Source organism: Neomonachus schauinslandi, chromosome 4 (genome assembly GCF_002201575.2).
Source record: "Neomonachus schauinslandi chromosome 4, ASM220157v2, whole genome shotgun sequence".
NCBI classification, from domain to species: domain Eukaryota; kingdom Metazoa; phylum Chordata; class Mammalia; order Carnivora; family Phocidae; genus Neomonachus; species Neomonachus schauinslandi.
This window is the reverse complement of record NC_058406.1, coordinates 15,350,207-15,370,431: the sequence shown is the minus strand read 5'-3', so window position 1 is coordinate 15,370,431 and position 20,225 is coordinate 15,350,207. Positions and strand designations below refer to the sequence as shown.

Below are 20,225 nucleotides of genomic sequence, written 5' to 3'. Positions count from 1 at the left end.
ACTGGAGAAGCAGGCCCACCCCCTCCCTTCCCACCGAGTGGCTCAGCCTCCTGTGGGTGCTGTCGAGGGGCCCCGGGGCCGGGCCAGGCCAGCAGCATCCGCCGTGGCAGTAACCAGACCCATTTCTGTTTTTGTTTTTGTACACCTCTCTCTTCTGCTGTTATTCCTTTTCCTTCTGCGTCTGCATTTTCCCTGCTCTACCTTCCCTCTCTCCCCCTGCTGCCCGCCCCCACCGATACCTGTCTCTTCCCTCCTCCCACCCGGACCCGCACTCTTCTCTCCCTGCTTTTTCCTTCCCGCCTCCCTGTTCTTCCTGGCTCTGTCTGTCCTGCCTGTGTTTCTCTCCGTGACCTCGCGTGTGCTCCCCCACCTGTGTCTGTCCCTGTCACCCTCTGTTGGCCAAACTCTCTCCTCCTTCCGCTGTGCCGCCCCTTCCTGGCCGTGTCTCTCTGTCAACCCCCGGCCTCACTGTCGACTTTGTTTCTCTCTGTCTGTCTGTCCTTTCCCCCCCCCCCCCCCGCGATCCCCCCCCCCCCGCGGCCCGCCCCCCCTCCGTCCTCCTTCCCCTCCGACCCCCCCCCCCCCCCCCCGTTCCCTGTCCCGCCCCTCCCGCCCCCTCCATCTCTCGCTGTCTCTCTCCACGTGTCTGTCTCTGCCCCTGCCCTCTGCTTGCTTGCCAGTCATTGCTTATTCCTGGGAAAAGTGCGAGTAGATTCGGACGCCGGGGCAGTGCCATAGGCATAGGAACGGTGGAAGAGGTTGTCGTCCGCGGGGCCGCCGGCTCTGGAGGCTGCGTGCACGTGCTGTTCTCTGCTCGCTCTCAGGACGGAGGCCATATTGGGGACGTTGCCCCCTCTTTCCCCTGGGCCGGGCTCGGGGCTGTGCAGGGTGGAATGCGGCAGCTCTGAGGGCACTCGGCACCCGCTTTGGGGCCTGGTACCTGTGACAGAGCCAGTGCCCCCCCCCGCCCCCGCCGGGGGCTTCTGGCCCTGCCCTGGCCCTTGGGACCCTGGCCGAGGCCCTGCCAGGATCTGGTACCCAAAGACCCTATGCCCAGCTGCACGTCCCCCAATATCGCCAGTTCTGCATGGAACGCCACCCCTCTCCTCTGTCCTGATTCCCACCCCCCACCCCCCCACACACCATGAACTGGCCTGGGGGTTCCTGTCCCTCCATGCCTCCCTGGGGCCCACCTTCCTGCCTCCCCAGAGAAGCTGGGGCCTGCTTCTGGCGCCTGGGGCCTCCCACCCTAGTGTGTTGAGGAACAACTGCTGGGCCAGAGTCTCCCCTAGCCAGTTTGGAGGTTCCAAGGTGGGGCGGGGGCTTGCGTTGCGATGTCCACTCTCTCCCCGTGGCCCTGAGCCCAGGTTCCATGACAACGTGGGGACAGGGGCCAGGGAGCCATTCTGAGGTCTTGGCCTCTTCCTATCCTGGCCCAGAGTGGCTGCCCAGCCCCCTCCGGCTCCTGCCCTTCTCCTGGACTAAGATTCCAGGCCCCACACTGCTGTGTGATCTCAGGGACCCTGGCCCTCACCAAGCCTGTTTCCCTGTCTGTGAACTTGGAGGGCTGTCTCTGGAGATGGACATTTCTCTCGTCCTTTCTTGCTCCATTGCCTCTGCTTCAGGACCCGGGGCAGCAGGGACCCAGGTGGCATGTGGGGGGCAGTGGGTCTCCCAGGGCAGGTGGGCACTGAGTTGGGGCCTTTCCCTGCAGTCACTGATCGTCCCTGGAAAGAGCCCCACGAGGAAGAAGTCGGGCCCGTTTGGCTCACGCCGCAGCAGTGCCATCGGGATCGAGAATATCCAGGAGGTGCAGGAGAAAAGGTGGGTGGGCGGCTCCCCTGTCTCCTGCGGCCCCTTCCCTGGCCCCCGTGCAGTGGCAGAGTTAAGCGAGCGGGAGGGAGTACCCACTCCTCTGCCCCCGTCCCTCTGCGGGGACAGCCACACGGTCAAGCACCTGCTGTGTGCCAGGCACCAGGGCCAGCTCATCACCTACCGTGAGACGCCTTCATCTGTCTGCGGTTCTGCTGGCTCCCCGGGGGTCACACCTTGCATGGCAAGATGCTGTAGGTGAGAGGGTGCAGGGGCCTGCCCAGGTCACACAGCCAGGGAGAGGTGGAGCTGGCATGGGCGGCCTGGCCCGTGGGGGTCTCGGGTGCGTCTGTGTGGGCAGGCTGCAGGCAGCTCGCCTCAGTAGCAGCGGGATGGCCCCTGGGAAGCAGAGGATAGTTCCCGAAAGCGATTCCTGTCTCTACCACGTGGGGCTGGGTGACCCTGGAAAAGTCACTGTACCTCTCTGAGCCTCACCGTCCCAATCTGGAAAATGAGGCTAAGAACACAACCAACAGCACAGGGCGGCTGTAGAGGTGGGGTGCGGGGCACGCGATGCAGGGCAGGGACGCTGGGTCCTCAGGAGTGGAGGTGGTACTGTCCTCATGGCCACGAGAGCCCGGAATCCTATGAAGCCCGGGTTCAGATCTCAGCTTTGCCATGGATCGAGCTGTGCATCCCGGGGCAGATTCCTTCCCATCTCTGGACTGCAGTCTCCTTACGCATGACAGGGATAAGGAGGGGAGGACTGGAGGAGTGTCCTGTCTTCCGTAGGCGCTCCAGCACGCCTGCTCCTTTCCTCGGCCAGGCCAGCCAGGTTGCTGCAGGGACGGCTCTGGGGTTGGCCCCTGAGAATATAGGGTATGGGGACGAGGCAGGAGGCGCCCGTGACCTCACCACCTGGGCCTCGTTCTACCCTTGATGCCAGGCCCCGTGCTGAATCCCCCCACCGCCCCCGTGTGCCCCGCAGGGAGAGTCCCCCCGCCGGCCAGAAGACCCCAGACAGCGGGCACGCCTCACAGGAGCCCAAGTCGGAGAACTCATCCACTCAGAGCTCCCCAGAGATGCCCACGACCAAGAACAGGTTGGGGTTCGGGGCACGCCAAGCCAGGGGGCTTGGACTCACCCTTTCCAGTCCCTGCGTGAGCCTGGGACTGCCCGGGAGCTTTGGCCCTGCCACACCAGGGTGTCAGGGAGGCCCCAGCACCCTCACAGGTCCTCCTTTGACACACACCCACGGAGAGCTTCATTCATGCCAGGCCCCAGGCCAAGCTCCAAATCCAACAGTGAGCTGGGCGTACACGTCCCCTGCCCCGTGGAGCTGACAGTCCAGAGTAGCGTGACCTGATGAGCTATTTCTAGATGGTGATGCAAGAGGACAAAAGAGCAGGGGATGCAATGAGGACTTACTGGGTGGGCGGGGGGGGTGGGGGTGGGTAGTTGGTGCTCAAGAAAGACATCTAGAAATGGGGGAGGCTTAAGTTGAGAGATAGGTGAGGAGCCAGCCCTGCTAAGACTGGCATGGCAGAGGGAAGAGGGCTCCATGCGAAAAACACAGCAAGTGCAAAGGCCCTGAGTCATGCTTGAAGGATAGAAAGAAGAGTGGTGCGGTTGGAGCTGAGTGAGTGAGGGGCTAGGCCCAGGCAGACGTTGTGCTGGGTGTTGCTGAGGATAAGGTCAGGGAGGTGGGCAGGGGCTAGATCCTAGCTTTGGAAGCGATATGAGAACTTTGCATTTTACCCTAAGTGGGGCCAGGGAGGAGCCTTTGGGATTTTAGTTAAGAGGAGTGATGCTTTCAAACCTGACCGTGGTTGCCACATGAAGAGGTGGCGTGCGGAAGAATGGAAAATAGGGGGAGGCCACCCCTCCCTTCAGCGCTGCAGCTCAGCCCCCTCTGTGCTGGCTCTGGGAGTGTCTAGACTCCCAGACTGTGCTCTCCTGAAGGGGCAGGAATGGACGACAGGGACAGGGAGAGACAGGGCTTACAGACCCAGAGTGGGGAGGTCCATTCCCACCTTGAGAGGAGGAAATCAGGGAGGAGGAGACCCTCGGCTGAGTTTTGAAAGATGAATCTGCTTTTTGGGATTTGAGGGAAGGAATGAGACTGCAGGAGACACAAAGTCCTGAGCATGGAACAAAACCGAGAGGCTTGAGAGTAGACTGTGCAGTTGGAAGGCCTGGGTCCTAAACCCTGTTCTCCTACCTATGGCTGGGTGACCTTGGGCTATGTGCCTACCCTCTCTGAGCCTCGGTGTTTCCTCATCTGTGAGATGGGTCTATTAATGGTAACAATGAGATAGCTCCAGTAAAAGCACTTGAAACAGTGCCTGGCACAGAGCAAACATACGCTGGACCATAGATTTTCTGTTAATAGTTATTATTATTACTGAATACCTCGCCAAGGAAATTAGACTTTATCTGGGGCGATGGGGAGCCACAGGAGGGTTTTGCTCAGTGGAGGGGTGCGCTCAGATCCATGAATTAGGAAGGACAGTGGTGGGGGGAGGCTCCGAGGCCTGGGCAGCTGTGGTGGGGGCCACAGAGGTGCCGGGGTGGCTGCAGGCCAGGCCTCCCGGGGCAGGGAAGCGGGGTGGGGTGCCCGGAGCAGACGCAGGCTAACGGGGTGCTTGCCTGTGGCAGAGCGGAGACGGCAGCCCAGAGAGCGGAAGTGCTGAAGGACTTCTCCCGCTCCTCGTCCAGCGCCAGCAGCTTCGCCAGCGTGGTGGAGGAGACCGAGGGCGTGGACGCGGACGACACAGGCCTGGTGAGAGGCCCAGGGAGCCGTGGTGCTCTCCAGCGGCCCGGAGGGTGGCCCTTTGGTCCCTGTAGATACTCCGGGCAGAAGCATGAGCCTGGGTGTGGCTGAGATTGAGATGGGGGAACCCAGCCCAAAGGAGTCATGCAGACTCACCGTCCCTTACTCTGAAGCCTTCCATGGCTCCCCAGTGTCGCTCCCAGAGAGCCCCATCTCTGAGGGCTCCGTTGAAGAGCCGGTCCCTCCCCAGCCTCATCTCTTACCACTTTAGCCATTCTGTGCTCCTTTGCAGTCCCCCCAACATATGAGGCTTACCCCACCTCTGGGCCTTGGCGCTTGCCCTCTCCTGAGTCTGGAACACTCCCTGCCTCCTCTTTCCCCCTTTGTCTGACTGACTCCTACTCATCCTTCTCGACTCAGCCTCACATCACCTCCTCCTGAAAGCCTTCCCTGATTTTCTAGTCCTAGGGTAGGTTGGGAACCCCCCTCTTCATGCTCTCATAGACCCCCGGGGCTTTGCCCTGAGCACTCTTGTGTCATTCTTCATTCAGCAAAGCTTTAGTGGCCCCCTCTCCTTTGCCAGGCCCAGTTCCAAGTGCTGCAGATGCAGCAGGGAACAGTGCAGACCAAGGCCCCGCCCGATGGGGCTCAGAGTCTAGGATTTTAATAGTCTCTTCACAGCCTGTCTTGCCTCCTAGACTTCACTGTCTGAGGGCAGGGAGCCTGCCTGCTTTCCCTCACCAGCTTGGCCCAGGACAAGCATCGGTGAATGTTTGCTGAATGAATGAATGGGAGTGTGTGGTGAATGCCTCCCACTCCGTCCTCCTCTGCTCTCCCTGGGGCAGACATTGCTGGGCCCCCTTCCTCTTTGCAGGGGCGCGAGGGTGAGGGGTTGTGGGTTGCCGCAAGCGGAGGAAGCTGGGAGACGGGAGCGGAACCCAGCCAGTGCGATGGATGAGGGCTGACCTCCCTCTCTCTCTCTTCCCCCATCCCCAGGAGAGCGTCTCGTGCTCAGGGACGCCTCACAAACGGGACTCCTTCATCTACAGCACGTGGCTGGAGGATAGTGTCAGCACCACGAGTGGGGGCAGCTCCCCAGGTACCAGGCCCCAGGCAGCTTCCCCTGCCAAGCCCCTCTGGTGGCCGGAGGGGGCAGGGAGAGGCCCAGAGGACCGAGACCATCCTCACGCCCCGGGTGGTGGGTGTGTGATGGGCCTGCCCCTGACAGAGGGGACAGTGGGCGGGTCATTATCCAGCCTAAGACGGTTGAGGGCTGATGGCTTCTGGAAGGGTCTTGGAGGATGATGGAGGAGGGGTAAAGAAGGGAGGTAAGAGTGGGGTTCCCTGACGGAGGGACTCGGCGGGGCCGTGGAGCACTGGTGCCTACCGCCCATCCATGCGTCCATCTCCCTGGTGCCTCCCCGCGGCCAGTGAGGTGGCTCCCTCCTGCCCCCCTCCCCAGGCCCCTCGCGGTCACCCCATCCCGACGCCGGCAAGTCGGGGGACCCTGCATGTCCCGAGATCAAGATCCAGCTGGAAGCATCTGAGCAGCACACACCCCAGCTGGTACGTGCCGCCGCCAGGGGGCTGGCCAGGGCCGATGCGGCCAGCCTAGAAGCTGCCTGGTGGGAACGCTCCCCCAGGAGGGGGGTCAGCTCTCGGGGAAAGGGGACAGGTGTCCAAGGGGACCGGGGGTGGGCGCCAGACCAAGAGGTCCCCGAGGCCAGGAGGGCCTGGGTTCGTCTGGCCTGGGCACAACCCGTGTCTTCTGCTTGTCTGTGTCTCCTCCCGTGTCTTCATCTGTCCTGTCACCTGCGCCGGCGCTCTGTCTGTGCAGGGCTGTTAGCCAGGCTCCCGCTCTGAAGGTGAAACTGAGCAGGTCAGACCCAGTGTTCGGCTCTTGTTTGGTGGGGAGAGGGCAGGAGAGGGCGGAGGTGGGCGGGAAGGGGGGATGACACCTCCCTGGTCCTCTGCCAGCTCCCGGGGCTGAGAGCTCTATGTACCTGGATTTGAATCCTCTGCCACTAAGATGCTGGGTAGGACTTGGGGAGGTCCCTGGCCCCTCTCTGTGACTCCATTTCCTTATCTGTGCAGTGGGGCCAATACATGCTGCCTCACCCCCCACCCACGAATTGCTGGGAGGATTTGGTGGGAGCCTGCAGAGGACTTGGGAATTGCTGGGAGGGAGGGGCTGGGGGATTCCCAGTGGGACCGAAAGACCCAGAGAGAGCCTGGGACTCCAGGGGCGGGCCCCTCCCACTTCTGTCTCCCTGCTTCATGGTGTATTCATCTCCCTTTACCCTGCAGATGAGGCTGCAGAAGCACAAGGTGAAGATGCTGTGTCAAGTCCAGGTGGATAGGACCTCTGCCCCCAAGGCCAGCACCAGCCTATGGGTTGTTGCCCCCTGCCCCCACCTTGGCCACCCATCTGGGCTGTCTCTGCGGGGCAGAGCCATCCAGACCTGGGAGGGGGAAGCTGCTGGCATCATCCCCACCCCTGAAGCTGGGGCAGGCCGTGGTCAGTTGAAGCAGAACGCCAGGCCTGGCTTGCCCCCACTCCGGGCCCTTCATCACACCTGGGTGCCCCTCTGGACTCACGGGGAGCAAGATGGGAGGGGCGGATTGAGATATCTCAGTGCATACAGAGCCTACCATGGAGGCAGTGGGATGTGAAATATGGTGGAATGAGCACTGGGCTGGGAGTCCTGAGTCCTGGCGCCCAATTTGGGTTCTGCTGTGTGACTTTGGGCAAGTCACTGTCCCTCTCTGGGTACCTCTGTTGCAAATGGACAAGGTTATTGCAGAGGTCATTGAAGACTGTGATTCCATGCACCTGCCCCAGAATGGGGGGTTTTCCTCCTAGGGGCCCCCCATCGCCCTACCTTGCTTTTTGGGTTCCCTGGGACCCCAGGTGGGCTGAGGGACTGGGAGCTGGCTATGCCTGTTGCCCCTCCTGGACCCTCAAGCTCTCCCACAGATCTGCCGATGCCCTGTCCACTGCCTCCACCTGACAGACAAGTGACCCCCTTAGGGCAAGGGGGACCTACCTGGCTTCTCAGCCAGCACCCAGCTTAACCCCTGCCATCCCATGCTCTGGGCACTCCAGGTCGAGGGGTCTCAGCTGGCCTAGAGTTATGGGCCTCGCCTTTGCGCCCCCCGCCAACTCCCACGGAGGGGCAGCCAGGCACAGCTGCTGTGAGTCCACACCCTTGTGTGTGTCTGTCCACACTTTTTAGGCACCACGCCAAAGGCCAGCCTTCCGGCCCCAACACCCGTTTTGGAAGCCCCCGTGGCTGTGTGTACGTCGGTAACAGTTGTACAAAATAAATTCTATTTATCGCTATTGTACCCAGGGTTGGGCCTGGCTTTGTGTGAACTCTGCCCGGACTGACTCCAGACGGATCCCAGTGGTACCGAGGGACCAGCCCGTCCGTCCCCCTCACCCCACCCTTCAGAGCCGCTGCTAGGCTCCAGGGATATCTCCACGGCCAAACCACGGGTTCGGTGACCACCAGGGTGCTTCCTCCCCATCGTGCTGCCCTTCGCTCCACCCTGTTCCCTGTCTGCAGGGGGGGAAAAAGCTCTGCAGTCAGGCAGACCTCGGTTGGGGTCCTGGCGCCATCTCTTACTAGCTGGGTGGCCTTGAGAAACTTGAGCCACAGTTTCCACTTCTGTGAAATAGGAGCAATAGTATCTCTCCCAAGGGCTTGTGATGGGGGTTCCTCGAGCTGGTGTATATCCAACACCTAGCACAGTGTCTGGCACCCAGTGGGTGCTCCAGGATCAGCTTCCTGCTCTCCTGTTGCTCAATGAAGCCCAAGAATTTCCTCGATGTGGCCACCAGGGGGCGCCAAGGGATCGCTTCCCGGGATCGGCGGGGGCCAGGGAAGGGCTCCCGGCGCTGGGCAGTTACAATAAAGGGTACTGAGTGACCCGGGGTGCACAAACCAGGGGCCCAGCCTGGGTGAGGGAGACATGGAGAAGACTCAGCAGCAGTGGTGGCCGAGCATCCTGGAAAGGCCTAGGAAAGTGTCGCTGGGGCAGGGAACTGCAGGGGCAAATGTGTGGAGGGGAGTGCCTGGAATTGGGAAGGTACAGTTCTTTCTGTCTTTCTTCTTTTTTTTTAAGATTGTATTTATTTACTTAGTGTTCATGAGAAGGGGTGGGGGGGCAGAGGACGAGGAGAGAGAGAATCTTAAGCAGACTCTGCACTGAGCACGGAGCCCGACATGGGGCTCCATCTCACAACCCTGAGATCATGACCCGAGCTGAAATCAAGAGGTGGGCGTTCAACCAACTGGGCCACCCAGGCGCCCTGCAAACAGTTCTGAGTGATGGGAAGGTGATGGGGTAGAGATGAGGCCAGAGGCCATGTGGCCTTGAATACCGGACCAAGGGGTCAGGGGTCTATGCTCAGGGCAGCGGGGAGCCATGGAGGATTTGAAACTCGGATTACCATAGAGAGAAGCTGGGGCTGCTGGTGGAGACCAGCTGGGCAGTGTCAGGGAGGGAAGGGAGGGCCGAGGAGGCAGTCGTTGGGGACAGTGGGCAGGCCTGGAAGGACTGGGGGGCATGAGCATCATGAGCATCATGAGCATGATGGGATGTGGGTCTGAGGCAGGGGAGTCCAGCCCGGGTACTGGGTGAGGGGGTCCCCTCTGAGGTAGGAGTGCAGGAGGAAGAGTAGCTTGGGGTGGACACATGGCTTGGCCTTCCCGACAGCTTGGTGGCCTCCTCACTGCCTACCACAAGCCCCACGCCCTCCGCAGGACAGTGGTGAGCGCACCCCCCAGGGGCTGCCATGCTTTTCCTGACAGTGGCTGTAGGTTGTCTGGGGCCACCCAGGGGCTGTGACTCACACCCAGTCCCTAACCCCACCCGCCCGGTTTGGCTCTGGGTTTCCCTGGGCTCCATGGGTCCCCTACCAACCCCACCCCCTCCCGTGCACAGCCTCACCCCAGTCCTCGAGCCCAAACGCCCCCCTCCCATCTCCTGTCCTCCCCTCAGTCTCTTGCCCTGTCTCCTCCCATCCCCCCACCGAAGGCCCAGCAGCCACAGTTCAGCACCAAGGTCAAGAGCTTAGCTCTGAGTGCCTTTACCGCCTCTCTCTGTGACTTGGGACACATGATTTTGGCTCTCTGGGCCTCCGTTTCCTCATCCACACAGTGGGAGGGCTAATAGTTCTGACTTGGGTACCCTGCCATGAGGATTCAGGGGTGCGGCTCCAGCACGTGGTGTGCTCTAAAAACTGTGCGTGTTGGGTGGCGGGGGCAGTGATTAGTCGTTAACGGGGACCATATCCATAAGCCACATCAGAGGATGTGGGGTCGGCTTTCGGTGTGGAAGATGGAGTAGCCGGTGCTGGCCCGACACAGATGTTCAGACCTTGGGAACGTGTGGTCGCCGGTTGCTCCCCTGAGCCTCAGCTCCCTGGCTTTGCTGGGACTGACGATCCTTTTATAAAGGGGTTTGGGCACCCTCACCTGTGCGCTTCCCCATGCATTGCGCGTGCGCTCCGCTCCACAGCTGAGCCCGGCAGACACGGACCCTGCCTTTGCCCTCTGCCTGCCCAGCCCGGGCCAGCACCCCTCTGTGGCCAGGGTTGGCGTCTGGGCTCTTTCAGGCTGGGCCCCAGGCCATCCCCACCTCCCCAGGCTCCAAGGTGGGGCCAGGGGAAGCCGAGGACGAATCTGGCCTCCAGGATCAAAGTGTCCAACGCTGTTTCTCTTGTGTCCGCGCCAGCTCCGTACTCACTCTGGGTTCTGAGGTGGGGAGGGCAGGCCAGGACACTGACCCGAGGCTGGAATTAGGGCTTGGGTGGGGGGGCACCGGGCTCCGGGAAGCGGTGGACGCTACGTAGAAATAACTCTGGTGGTGGAAATGGCAGCCAGAGGTTTCTCCAGACGCAGGAGGCAAGAGGCCTCCTGTGGAGGGACTTGGGTGCCTAGCTGACCCAACCCCCATCTCCCCTGCCTTAGAGCTGGTACCTGTCCCTCCAGGTCTCAGGTTCATTACCTATAAAAGGAGGACAAAGCCTTACCTATTGCTGTGAAGAGGCTGTCACGGCTTCTAAGGTTCCTGGCATAAGACCCATGCCCACAAGAGGGGTCCTCCCCTGTCCCGTAGCAGCTGGGGTGTCCGTGGACATCCATGGCTAACCCTGAGGTGACTTTGCCAAAGAGACAGCCGCAGGCCCAGGCCCGCCCAGTGCCAGGGGACTGGGACCTGGATGTTTTCTACTGCTTAGGCCACAGGGGGTACTTAGCCAGGGACCCTGGAATGTAGAGGTCCCTCCCTCCCTCCCTCCCTCTACCCGCCCTGCCAAGGGGACAGCCAGGGACGGAGCCTCCTGAAATAACCAGATCTGGTTAGTGAGGCTAATTTTAAAAGCCACTCTGGCTGCCCCATGGGCCCTTCTGGGAAGCCTTGAATGTCCCTGTGTTGCCCCTAGGAAGCAGGGTGAGGGGAGAGCAGCAGGGGCTGGGGCTGGACTCCCACCCCTGACTGTTAGGGCGGGAGACCCCGAGCTGCCTCTCAGGGCCTGCCCGCCCATCCAGGACCCAGAGTCCCAAGTCCGATGTTGGGGCTCAGGGGCCCAGCCTCTACCCCAATCCACTCAGGGAAAGCCCTGGTGGGCTCTCAGGACCCTCCAGGCTCTGAGCTGGTCTCCATGAAGCAGTGCTGGGCAGGGGGCCTTCAGCTCTCTGGCTCTGTCTCAGCTCTCTCCCACTGTCTCCATTGTTCACTCTCTATGTCCCTTTATCTCTGGATCTCTGCCTCTCTCTGTCTCTGACACTCAAGGTCCCTCTTTGCAGGGGCGGCTCTGTCCCCCTCTCTCTGGAGCCATCACGAAGGAGGTCAGACAGCATTCCTGACAGGCCATGGGCTGGAGCGTGCACACCAGGTGGGAGTGGGTGTCCACCCGGGAACTTGGGGCCTGTTGGGGAGGACAGCCGTCCTGGAGGCGGACAGGAGCTATAATGGGGCAGGCAGGGGCCGTGTCCAGGCACGACGTGGGCCATCTGGACAGGCCAGGTGCCAGCAGAAGGAATGAGCTCCAGGGGTAGGGTTCCCAGATTTAGCAAGTAGAAACACAGAGCCCAGTTAAACTTGAATTTCAGATAAACAAGAAATAATTTTTAGTTTAAGTATACCTCATGCAATATTTGGGACATACTTATACTAAAAAATCATTCCTTGTTTATTTGAAATTCAAGTTTAACTGGGCATCCTATATTTTATCTGGCAGCCCTAGCCTTGGGAGGCTCCAGGAGTGAGTCCAGAGGTTTCTCAGGAATGGCAGGTTTTATAGCCCGTGGGAGCCCCAGCCTGGGGGGGATAGCGCAACCATGCCCTGTCTCACGGTGGGGGCACACCTCCTGCGCACGGGGAGATTGCAATTTTCTGGGGGTGGGGACCATCCTGGGGAGCCTGGGGGCGGGGGCCTGTGACCCTGACACCAGGCACCACATATTGAGCCACAGGCATCAGAAGGGAGGGTCTGTGGACGCTCCCCGCTGAGCCGCAGGGCCTAACCCGGCACGTAGTAGGGGCTTCCTAAATATTTGCTGAATGAATGAAGAATCCTCCCAACCCCCATGGGGAATGGGGATGCTTGGCCAGCAGGGGGCTCTAGCAGCCTAGCTCGCAAGCTCCTTGGAGCTAACTGGTGTGTGCAGTGCCCCCATCCTGGGGGCTCCCCAAAGTAAGCACAGAAAGGGGGTGAAGGTCAAAGGGGATGGAGAGAGGAGGCTGGTTTTCCCCTATGGCACCCCCGCCCCAGACTCCACTCTCAACTCGGGGTTCAGCCTAGGCAAGAGTGTGGTGGGGGATGGAGACTAGGGCAGGGTGACCTCTGGCTTCTGGCATTGGGGGGTTGCTTGGGACTAAGGTGGAGGGGCAGGCCACAGAGGTGTTCTCAGGGCTCCTTAGTGGGGGCACGCGGACAGCCAGGGGGAATTCCTGGGACCCAGGTAGTTGGGGGACCCTTGTTTCTGGAGAGCTGAAATGGGCCTTTTCCTGTGGGTTATTAATCTCAGGGGACTCCCTGGAGGGGATGACTATGCTCTCCCACACCTCCCCAAGAACAGAGTCCCTTAAATAGCCTTTTCATTCATTCATTCATTCATTCATTCATTCATTCATTCACTTGCTGACTCACCCATGGTCACCATTTGCTGAGATGACCTTGCTTGGGATCTTGTGCTAAAGGACCTCAGCAGCTTGTCTGGGCTCAACAGGAGCAGACCTGTTCCAATGTTCACACTGCCCCTGGCTGCCTGTGCGATCCTGGGCAAGAGGCTGAGGACCTGGGCTTTGCCATCCCTGCAGCGGGGATGAGGCCCCCAGCTCCCCGCTGGGGTAGCTGAAGACGGAAGGTGGTGCTTGCCCACAGCGGGTGCTGCAGGATGCGGGGCGCCATCCTGATCAGCGTTATTATCAGTGTCCTCCTTGTGAGATCCCTGCATACCGGGCAGGGAGCCGCCACTGGCCCTGAGGCCCTGGCTTCATGGCCAGTGTCACACCGAGATATCATCATCGCAGCCCCCATTCCTCCTTCTCAGCGAATGTCATCTCTTTCAAGGTGCCTCTGGCCTCCAGATGCAGCAATGAATCCTTTGGGGAAAAGCAAGAGGTGGGGATGGAGCTTGGAGCGGCCATCGGAAGGAAGGCAGGGCTTGGGCCCAGCCCCCTCTAACCTGCAGTGTGAGCTGGAGCTTGTCTCTTCCTGCCCTGGGTCTCAGTTTCCCCAGTTGTAATGGCGAGGGGGTGGGGCCGGACATCCTCCATGCCCTGGAAGAGGCCTTTCTGTGTGTCATCCTGTTAGTAACAGTTTAGCTCCCAGCCTGTAATCACATCTGCCCTGGGAAGAACTAACACAGCGTTTCTTTAAATTGGGCTCTAATTGCGGCTTTTAGTGGAGTCAGATGCTCCCCAACCCCCAGCTGGTCTGAATCAGGGAGGTTGTCCCGACCTGCCCTGCCAGGCCCAGGAATCCCTTGGGATTGTTCTAGCAGTCACGGAGCCGGTGACGGGTCAGGGACCGATGTCTCCCAAGAACCTACTGTATGTCAGGCCCTGAGCCAGGCACTTTCCATCTGGAGGACTCTGGGTCATCTCATTACATCTGTGGGAGGCAGGGGCCGCTGAAACCACTTTTCAGAGAGGAAACTGAGGCACGGAGAAGTGTAGTCACTTACCCAAGGCTGCTCAGCTAGGTTGCGGCAGGGGCTGGATTTGAACCCAGATCTGTTTGCTCCCAGGGTGTTGTCTCAGCCTGAAGCTGAGGAGCCACGCACCCCCTCCAGTTCCGTCAAACCCCCCTCCTGGGGGGGCTCTGCGGGAGCAGCAAGCATCGCAGCCTTTTCTGTCCACATGTGACCACAGCCATTCTGCTCCTTCCCCGCTGGTTGCGCCTGGAGAACGGAGTGTTGGTGGACGTGGCCAGAGGCAGCTCCCCTCTCCTCGGGTGGGGCAGGGGCCTGTGGTTTCCCTGTTTGTTCTGGAGATCCCAGCCGCTTCCCTGAGGAGACAGCTAGCGGTTCCCAGGCCACAGCCCCTCGGGTGGAGCCAGACCATGGCTGGCCAGCCCGGGAGCACTGCCCGCCAGCCCCACTGGGCTCTGCCGGGCCCTGGCGCTGGGTGGTCTGGGCAGGGGCCAAGCGAGCTCGATCCGGGCTGCAGGACAGGAGCCGGGACTGGGGCCAGGCTCGAGGCTGCCCTGCCAGGGACTTGGAGGGGTCCTGAAGGCTGGGGATGGCTGGACGAGGGGTAGAGGCAGGTGTGGGGCAAATGTTGCCTTGTGGGGAGCCCAGGAGAGAAGGCCCCAGGCCCCGGTTCCATCTGAGGGCCTCAAGAGAAACATTCACCCCCTCCAGGATTGTCTCTGTTGGGTGGTTCCAACTCAACCATTGAGTTGGTTGAGACAGGAGCCCGATGGAGAAGTCAGGGTGGCAGGCAGAAGACCTAGATCCCAGCTCTGCCCTCCTCTGGACCTCAGTGTCTCCAGCTGTACACTGGGAAGGGGACAGGAATCCATGCTTGACAAGAGCTCCTCTGCGTGGGGAGGTAGTAGTTGGGGGGGGGTGGGTAGCCCAGGCTGGAAGGATCTCAGTAGTTCCCAAATTCATTTCCAGAAGCTTCTGGCACCACCCCCTCCCTGCCCAACACACACCTTGGACGAAACCCCAAGGTGAACACCCGCTGGAGTGGAAACGGCTTCTGTGGGTTTTGGAGTCTGATAGACCCCAGTTCAAATCCTGGCCGTTGGCTGGCTGTGATCTTGGGCACATCACATTCTGTGCCCTACAGCTTTAAATGCCGTCATGACGCTCCCTCTGTCTCCAGCTGAGCTCCTCCACTGAACTCCAGACTTCCTTCCCAAGTACCTGTGGGCATGTCCGCCCCCAAGTCTAATGGGCATCTCTAAGCTAAAGTGATCCAAACCGCGTCTGTATTTTCTCTCCAAATCTGTTCCCCCATATCCATAAATGGTACTCCACCCAGGTGCTCAGGCCAAAAATTCAGGGGGCATCCCCGGTTGCGCTATTTCCTCTGCTCCCCACAGCGAGCCCATCAGCAAGCCCCGTTGGCTTTAACTCCCAAACATGTCTGGGATCCAGCTGCTTCCCGCCACCGCCACACTTGGCTGGTCCAAGCCACCACCACCTCCAGCCCCAGCAACAGAGAGGCCTCCAGACTGCCCTCCAGCATCACTCCTGGTGTCCCCGGGCCCTCCTCTGCCCAGCAGCCGGAGCAATCTTTCCAAAGCATGAGCCCGACCACATCTCCTTCTGTGTCTAACCCATTTTACTGTGTGACTTCACCTTGGCGTCTCACCCTCTCTGGGCTGCCTTCCTCCCTGGCCTCCAGCCCTGAGCTTTGTCTGGGGGACAGTGGCAAGAGGCCTGTGCCCCAGGAGATCCCTCAGGCGTGGAGGGCAAAGGGCCCATGAAGCGCCAAAACTGGCCATGAGAGTGGATGTCAAGACAGTAATGTGCTCATGCCCGGGAAGCAGGCAGCAGCTGCTCAGGCCTGGCCCAGGGCTCTGGGAGGCAAAGGGGTGAATGGTCACATCTCACGCTCCTCCAGATCCTGCCTCCCGACCCTCCTCCACCCTGCCCCGGCCAACCATCCTCAGGACACAGCCTCTCCGCTGCCATTGTTTCCCAACCAGGTGACCTGAGTGGGCAGGCGGCCAATTCCAGGGCCCTCGGCCAGAGTGTGCAAGCCTGGGCTGACCCCGGAGCCCCTGGAGCCAGCCACCGTGGCCTGGGCAGGTGGAGGCAAGGGAGCTGCGGGAGGCCTCCGAGCACTCCCCACCAGGACAAGGACACAGGCCCCACAGGACAGGATCCCCGACAGTGAGGTCCCACCCCTGCCACCTTTTCAGTTACATTCCTGACCCCTTCTTGCCGCTCCTTACCCTGCCAAAAGGAGCTATCGGGATGATTAAACTCCCCACCGGGAGCCGCAGTGCATGGCCTCACGCCCTCCTTCATCCCCTGTTAGTGGTGTGGCTTTGCATAAGTCACCAATTTCTCTCTGCTTCTGTTTCTTCATCTGGAAACTGGGGACAGACACAGTCCCGCCCTTCGGGAATGGGGGGGGGGAGGACAAGTGGACTCAGTGCACCGCGAGGCACTAGGAACAGTGCCTGGCCCTCTGGGGACACCGTAGAAATGTTGGCCCGTGTGCCCGCAGCTCCGCTTCTAATGACCCTCGGCCTCTGTTCCAACGGGAAGGAGGGACAGGTGGCCCTGTCGATGGCAGACCCCACCCCGGCCTGCCCTGTCCTTGGCTGGTGGGGCCCGTGTCCACCCCATCCTGAGGCCGGCGCAGATGGCCGAGGAGCCAGAAGAGGGCTGGGCTCGGGGCGGCAGCACAAAGAGGTCCCAGGAAGCCACCCAGAAACTCCAGAAACTCGGGAGCGCAAATCCCCTTCTGAGAACTTAATCCCCCCAGCTCCCCCCACCCCCACCCCCAGATCGGCTGGTGCTAGATCTTGCTGGGAGGTCTTGGGTTAGCCACCAGGGCTAATTATAAACTCCGTTGGCTTGGGGCTCTTACTACCCCATTGAAGGGCTTCTGCGGCTGATGGGGCCTGGGTTGTTTTCCTTGGAGAGATTAGCACCCAGAGGCCAGGGAGGGGACACGGGTTGGGAGTGAGGCGGACCTGGGTGCAACTTGCAGCTGTCCCTTTCAAGCCATGGGCCCTGAGCAAGTCACTGTGCTCTGCCAAGCCTCTCCTTTCTCATCTGCAAAATGGGGATGATATTGCCTACCTCACAGGATGGTTGGGGGACTATATGTGACAAATGTACCCTCAAGGTGGCAACTTCACTGCCATGTCTTGGGTGCTTAGATGGGGGTGTGGTACGTAGTAGGTATGATGCTCCCTCCTTCCCCCCATCTCAGAGCAGACAATTTGCTGATGACCTATTCATTCGTGTGCTGGTCCAGCCTCCTTGACAAACAGGAGTGGGACTCTTAGGCCCATATTGGGGGGTTGTTACCCCTCTCCCCATCTCCAGGGCCCCTATTTCTTCTGCCTGGTCTACTCTAGCAGTTTCCTTGGGCAGCCAAGATGATCTTTCAAAAATGATGCTCACTCCCCAGCTCCCCAAGTGCTCACGGTCCACCTGCAGCTTCTAGGAATGGCATTGAGAGCTTCCTGCCCATCTGTCCCCACGATGTCCTCCGAAGTCCCCTCTGTACCCCCATGTCCTGCCTCAGTGCTCCTTGGCCTGTCAGGCCCCAGCTCACTTGTTGCCTTCTCTGTCTCCGTGCCTGCCCTGCCATGCCCCCCACCGGTTAAGCGCCCCCTCCCTGCCCCCACAGCTTCTAGCTTCCCCGCTGCAGTGGGATGGCTTCTGGCAATCTGTCTCATGAGACAGGAGCTTTCTGAGGACAGAGCCTCACCTGTTCCCAGAGTGAAGCAGGGGCCATGAGCTCGGGCTCCACCGGGACCAGAGGGGTAGCATCTGTCCTAAGGGGTTTAGTGTAAGAGTACCGAGTGCTGGGGACTGTGGCAAATGGGAGAGCTGTACCCTGGATGGGCAGCCATCTCTTGGCTCTGATCAGCCATTATCTTGCAGATATGTGGGGCAATACCAGCCATATCTTCCCATTTTTTCAAAAAAGCCAGAGAGACTTCATTTCCTAGCCTCTTGTGCATCTAGGTGGGGTCATGTGACTAGTTTTCACCAATGGACCATGAATGGAAGTGATGTGTGTCACTTCCAGGAAGAAGTGGTTAAAAAGGGTCTCTACCCCTCAAGCCCCCCATTGATGTGCTGCTCACAGGATTTCAGTAGTTCTGGTGAGACAGAGCTTCCAGGATTTGGAGGAGGGCAGAGCCACAAGGTGGAAAGAGCCTGGGTCCCTGTCACCTGACCAGAGGCACCACCAGATGTTTGAGATAGAAATAAACTCATTGTGTTACATTCTGGATTTATCTTAAACAGAAGACAGGGTTATGTGGATGAATAGAGGTGGACTTGTCAGCCCCTCTTTGTTCTTCCTCCCTGAGAAAGCATCTGAGGGCGCTGGAAACTGGTGCTGGAGGCAGACGGTCACCCTTAGCTTCTAATGGGTGCTGGTGGGTGGGGCTGGGACCTCTGCCTTGGCCCCTGGCATGGATTCATTACAATAAAGGTGACAAGTTATCTGAGAGTGCGGGGGCCCAGCTTGGGTGAGGGGAGCCTGGGGTGCCCGATCACCATGGATTCATCTTGAAGCCCACGGCACAGATTCTGGGTGGGAAGAACTCCCTGCTCCTCGTGGGAGCTAATGCTCATTATGTGCTCAACACTGCACTGGACACCCTCCATTCAGGTGTAGGAAAGTTAAAGAACTGTCCCTAGTTCATAGAGACGTGCTCCCCCATCTCTCAGACTCATGGTCCCTGCTTTCCAACCCCCTCAGTGTATCCCAAAGTTTAACAGATGCTGTTGCTGCCCTCTTCATATCCTCTGAGCATTTAATGTTCCAGCACGTGTCTGGGGGGAGGGGGGTTCTCTCTCTCAGCCCTTCAAGGGCAGGTTGGGAAATGCCAGGGTGTTCTCTTTCCAGGAAGTAGCCCTTAGCCAGTGGAGGAGGAGCTGGGGAATAAATGTCCCAGCTTCATCGCCCCGCGGTGGGCGGATTGAGGTGCATCCTCTACGGGGTCTCCCCGTGGCCCCGGGTGGGCTTGAGCCCTAGTTGCCCCTGATGGCAATCTGCTTCGTAACTTAAACCTTTTTTTTTTTTTTTTAAGATTTTATTTATTTATTTGACAGAGAGACACAGCGAGAAAGGGAACACAAGCAGGGGGAGTGGGAGAGAGAGAAGCAGGCTCTCTGCTGAGCAGGGAGCCCGATGTGGGGCTCGATCCCAGGACCCTGGGATCCTGACCTGAGCCGAAGGCAGACACTGAACCAACTGAGCCACCCAGGTGTCCCTCATAACTTACCTTTTATCAGCTTCCTTCCTTTCCCTGTCCCACTTCCCCACTCCCTGCCTGGGGCCTTCTGAGCTCCTTTTACACTTGCACGTACATCTCAGGGTCTGCCCTTGGAAAACCCAACCTAAGACACAAAGTACAGTTTGCACCCTGAGACACGTAATCTGATTTCAGGTGCGGTGCTGGTGAACTTTCAAAACGTGACCGCTCACCTGTGCGTTTAAACAAGTGTTTAGGAAATAGTAGTAGAGAGAGGACAAAAATCGGGAAGGTGGTATGAGGGGTCTCTTTGCCCTGGTAAGAACGTGAGCATGTAGTTTAAATTTTCTAACCCGGCGTCGGCGTGGCTGCGCCTCCCTTCTTGTCAGCACTGCCGGGAAGTTCAGAGAGAAACCTGATCGATTGCATTTTCTCCCTGAAGGAGGGCCCCCTTCAGACACGGTCTCTCGGCATTCTGAGTTCACACTTGACCCGTGTGTTGAGTCCCTCGTACTGGCTGCGTCAGAACGTGTTGGCAGGAGGTTGGAAATGTATTATAAACAAATGAAGGATGTCATTAAGTATAGGAGCTTTGGAATAGAATGTACCTGGGCTCAAATCCCAGCCCCACAACTTGGGGGACCTTGAGCAATCACACCACGTGGTGGACCCTCGGTCTCCTCATCTACAAATGCGGACGACAGGGGTCCACTTCCTAGTGAGGGTCAAATGAACTGAATCCATATAAAGCATCAAGCACAGAGCTTGGCAGATGGTTAAGTGATCAATGTGAATGGTTATGATGATTACCATTATAAGGACCGTCATTGCAATAAGGCAAGGGGCAAATCCGGGGACCCGGTATATCCCAATGTCAGGTGCAATCCTGAGTCTAGTACCCAGGCCTGATAATCAGGAATGGAAAAGAGATCACAATCGCCAAGCCAGGCTGAAGCTCTGTGAAGGCAAGGGGTAGGTCTGTGTGGTTCTCCACAATATTCGTAAGACCTGCTACAGTGCCTAGCCCCTGCTCAATGCAGTCGACCCTTGAACACGAGGGTAAGGGGCGCCAACTCCCCCCAAATTGAACTACAAACAGCCTCCTATGGACTGGAAGCCTTACTGATAATATAAGCAATTAACACATATTTTGTATATTATATGTAATATAGACTGTATTCTTACAATAAAGTCAGCTAGAGGAATGAAAATGTTATT

General features: G+C 59.2%; 1 protein-coding gene across 1 annotated transcript in view; it reads left to right on the top strand.

Annotated features, from left to right (window-relative positions):
• LOC110574739 (RAP1 GTPase activating protein) overlaps positions 1-7,881 on the top strand; it is a 46,793-nt gene extending 38,912 nt beyond the window's left edge. Inside the window, 9 exon segments of the mRNA XM_044913897.1 lie at positions 681-851; positions 853-936; positions 1,715-1,824; positions 2,801-2,914; positions 4,471-4,594; positions 5,582-5,684; positions 6,048-6,151; positions 6,893-7,052; positions 7,055-7,881. Coding sequence (XP_044769832.1) covers positions 681-851; positions 853-936; positions 1,715-1,824; positions 2,801-2,914; positions 4,471-4,594; positions 5,582-5,684; positions 6,048-6,151; positions 6,893-7,052; positions 7,055-7,086 — 1,002 coding nt within the window. The 3' untranslated portion in view covers positions 7,087-7,881.
• Positions 7,882-20,225: the final 12,344 nt, after the last annotated feature.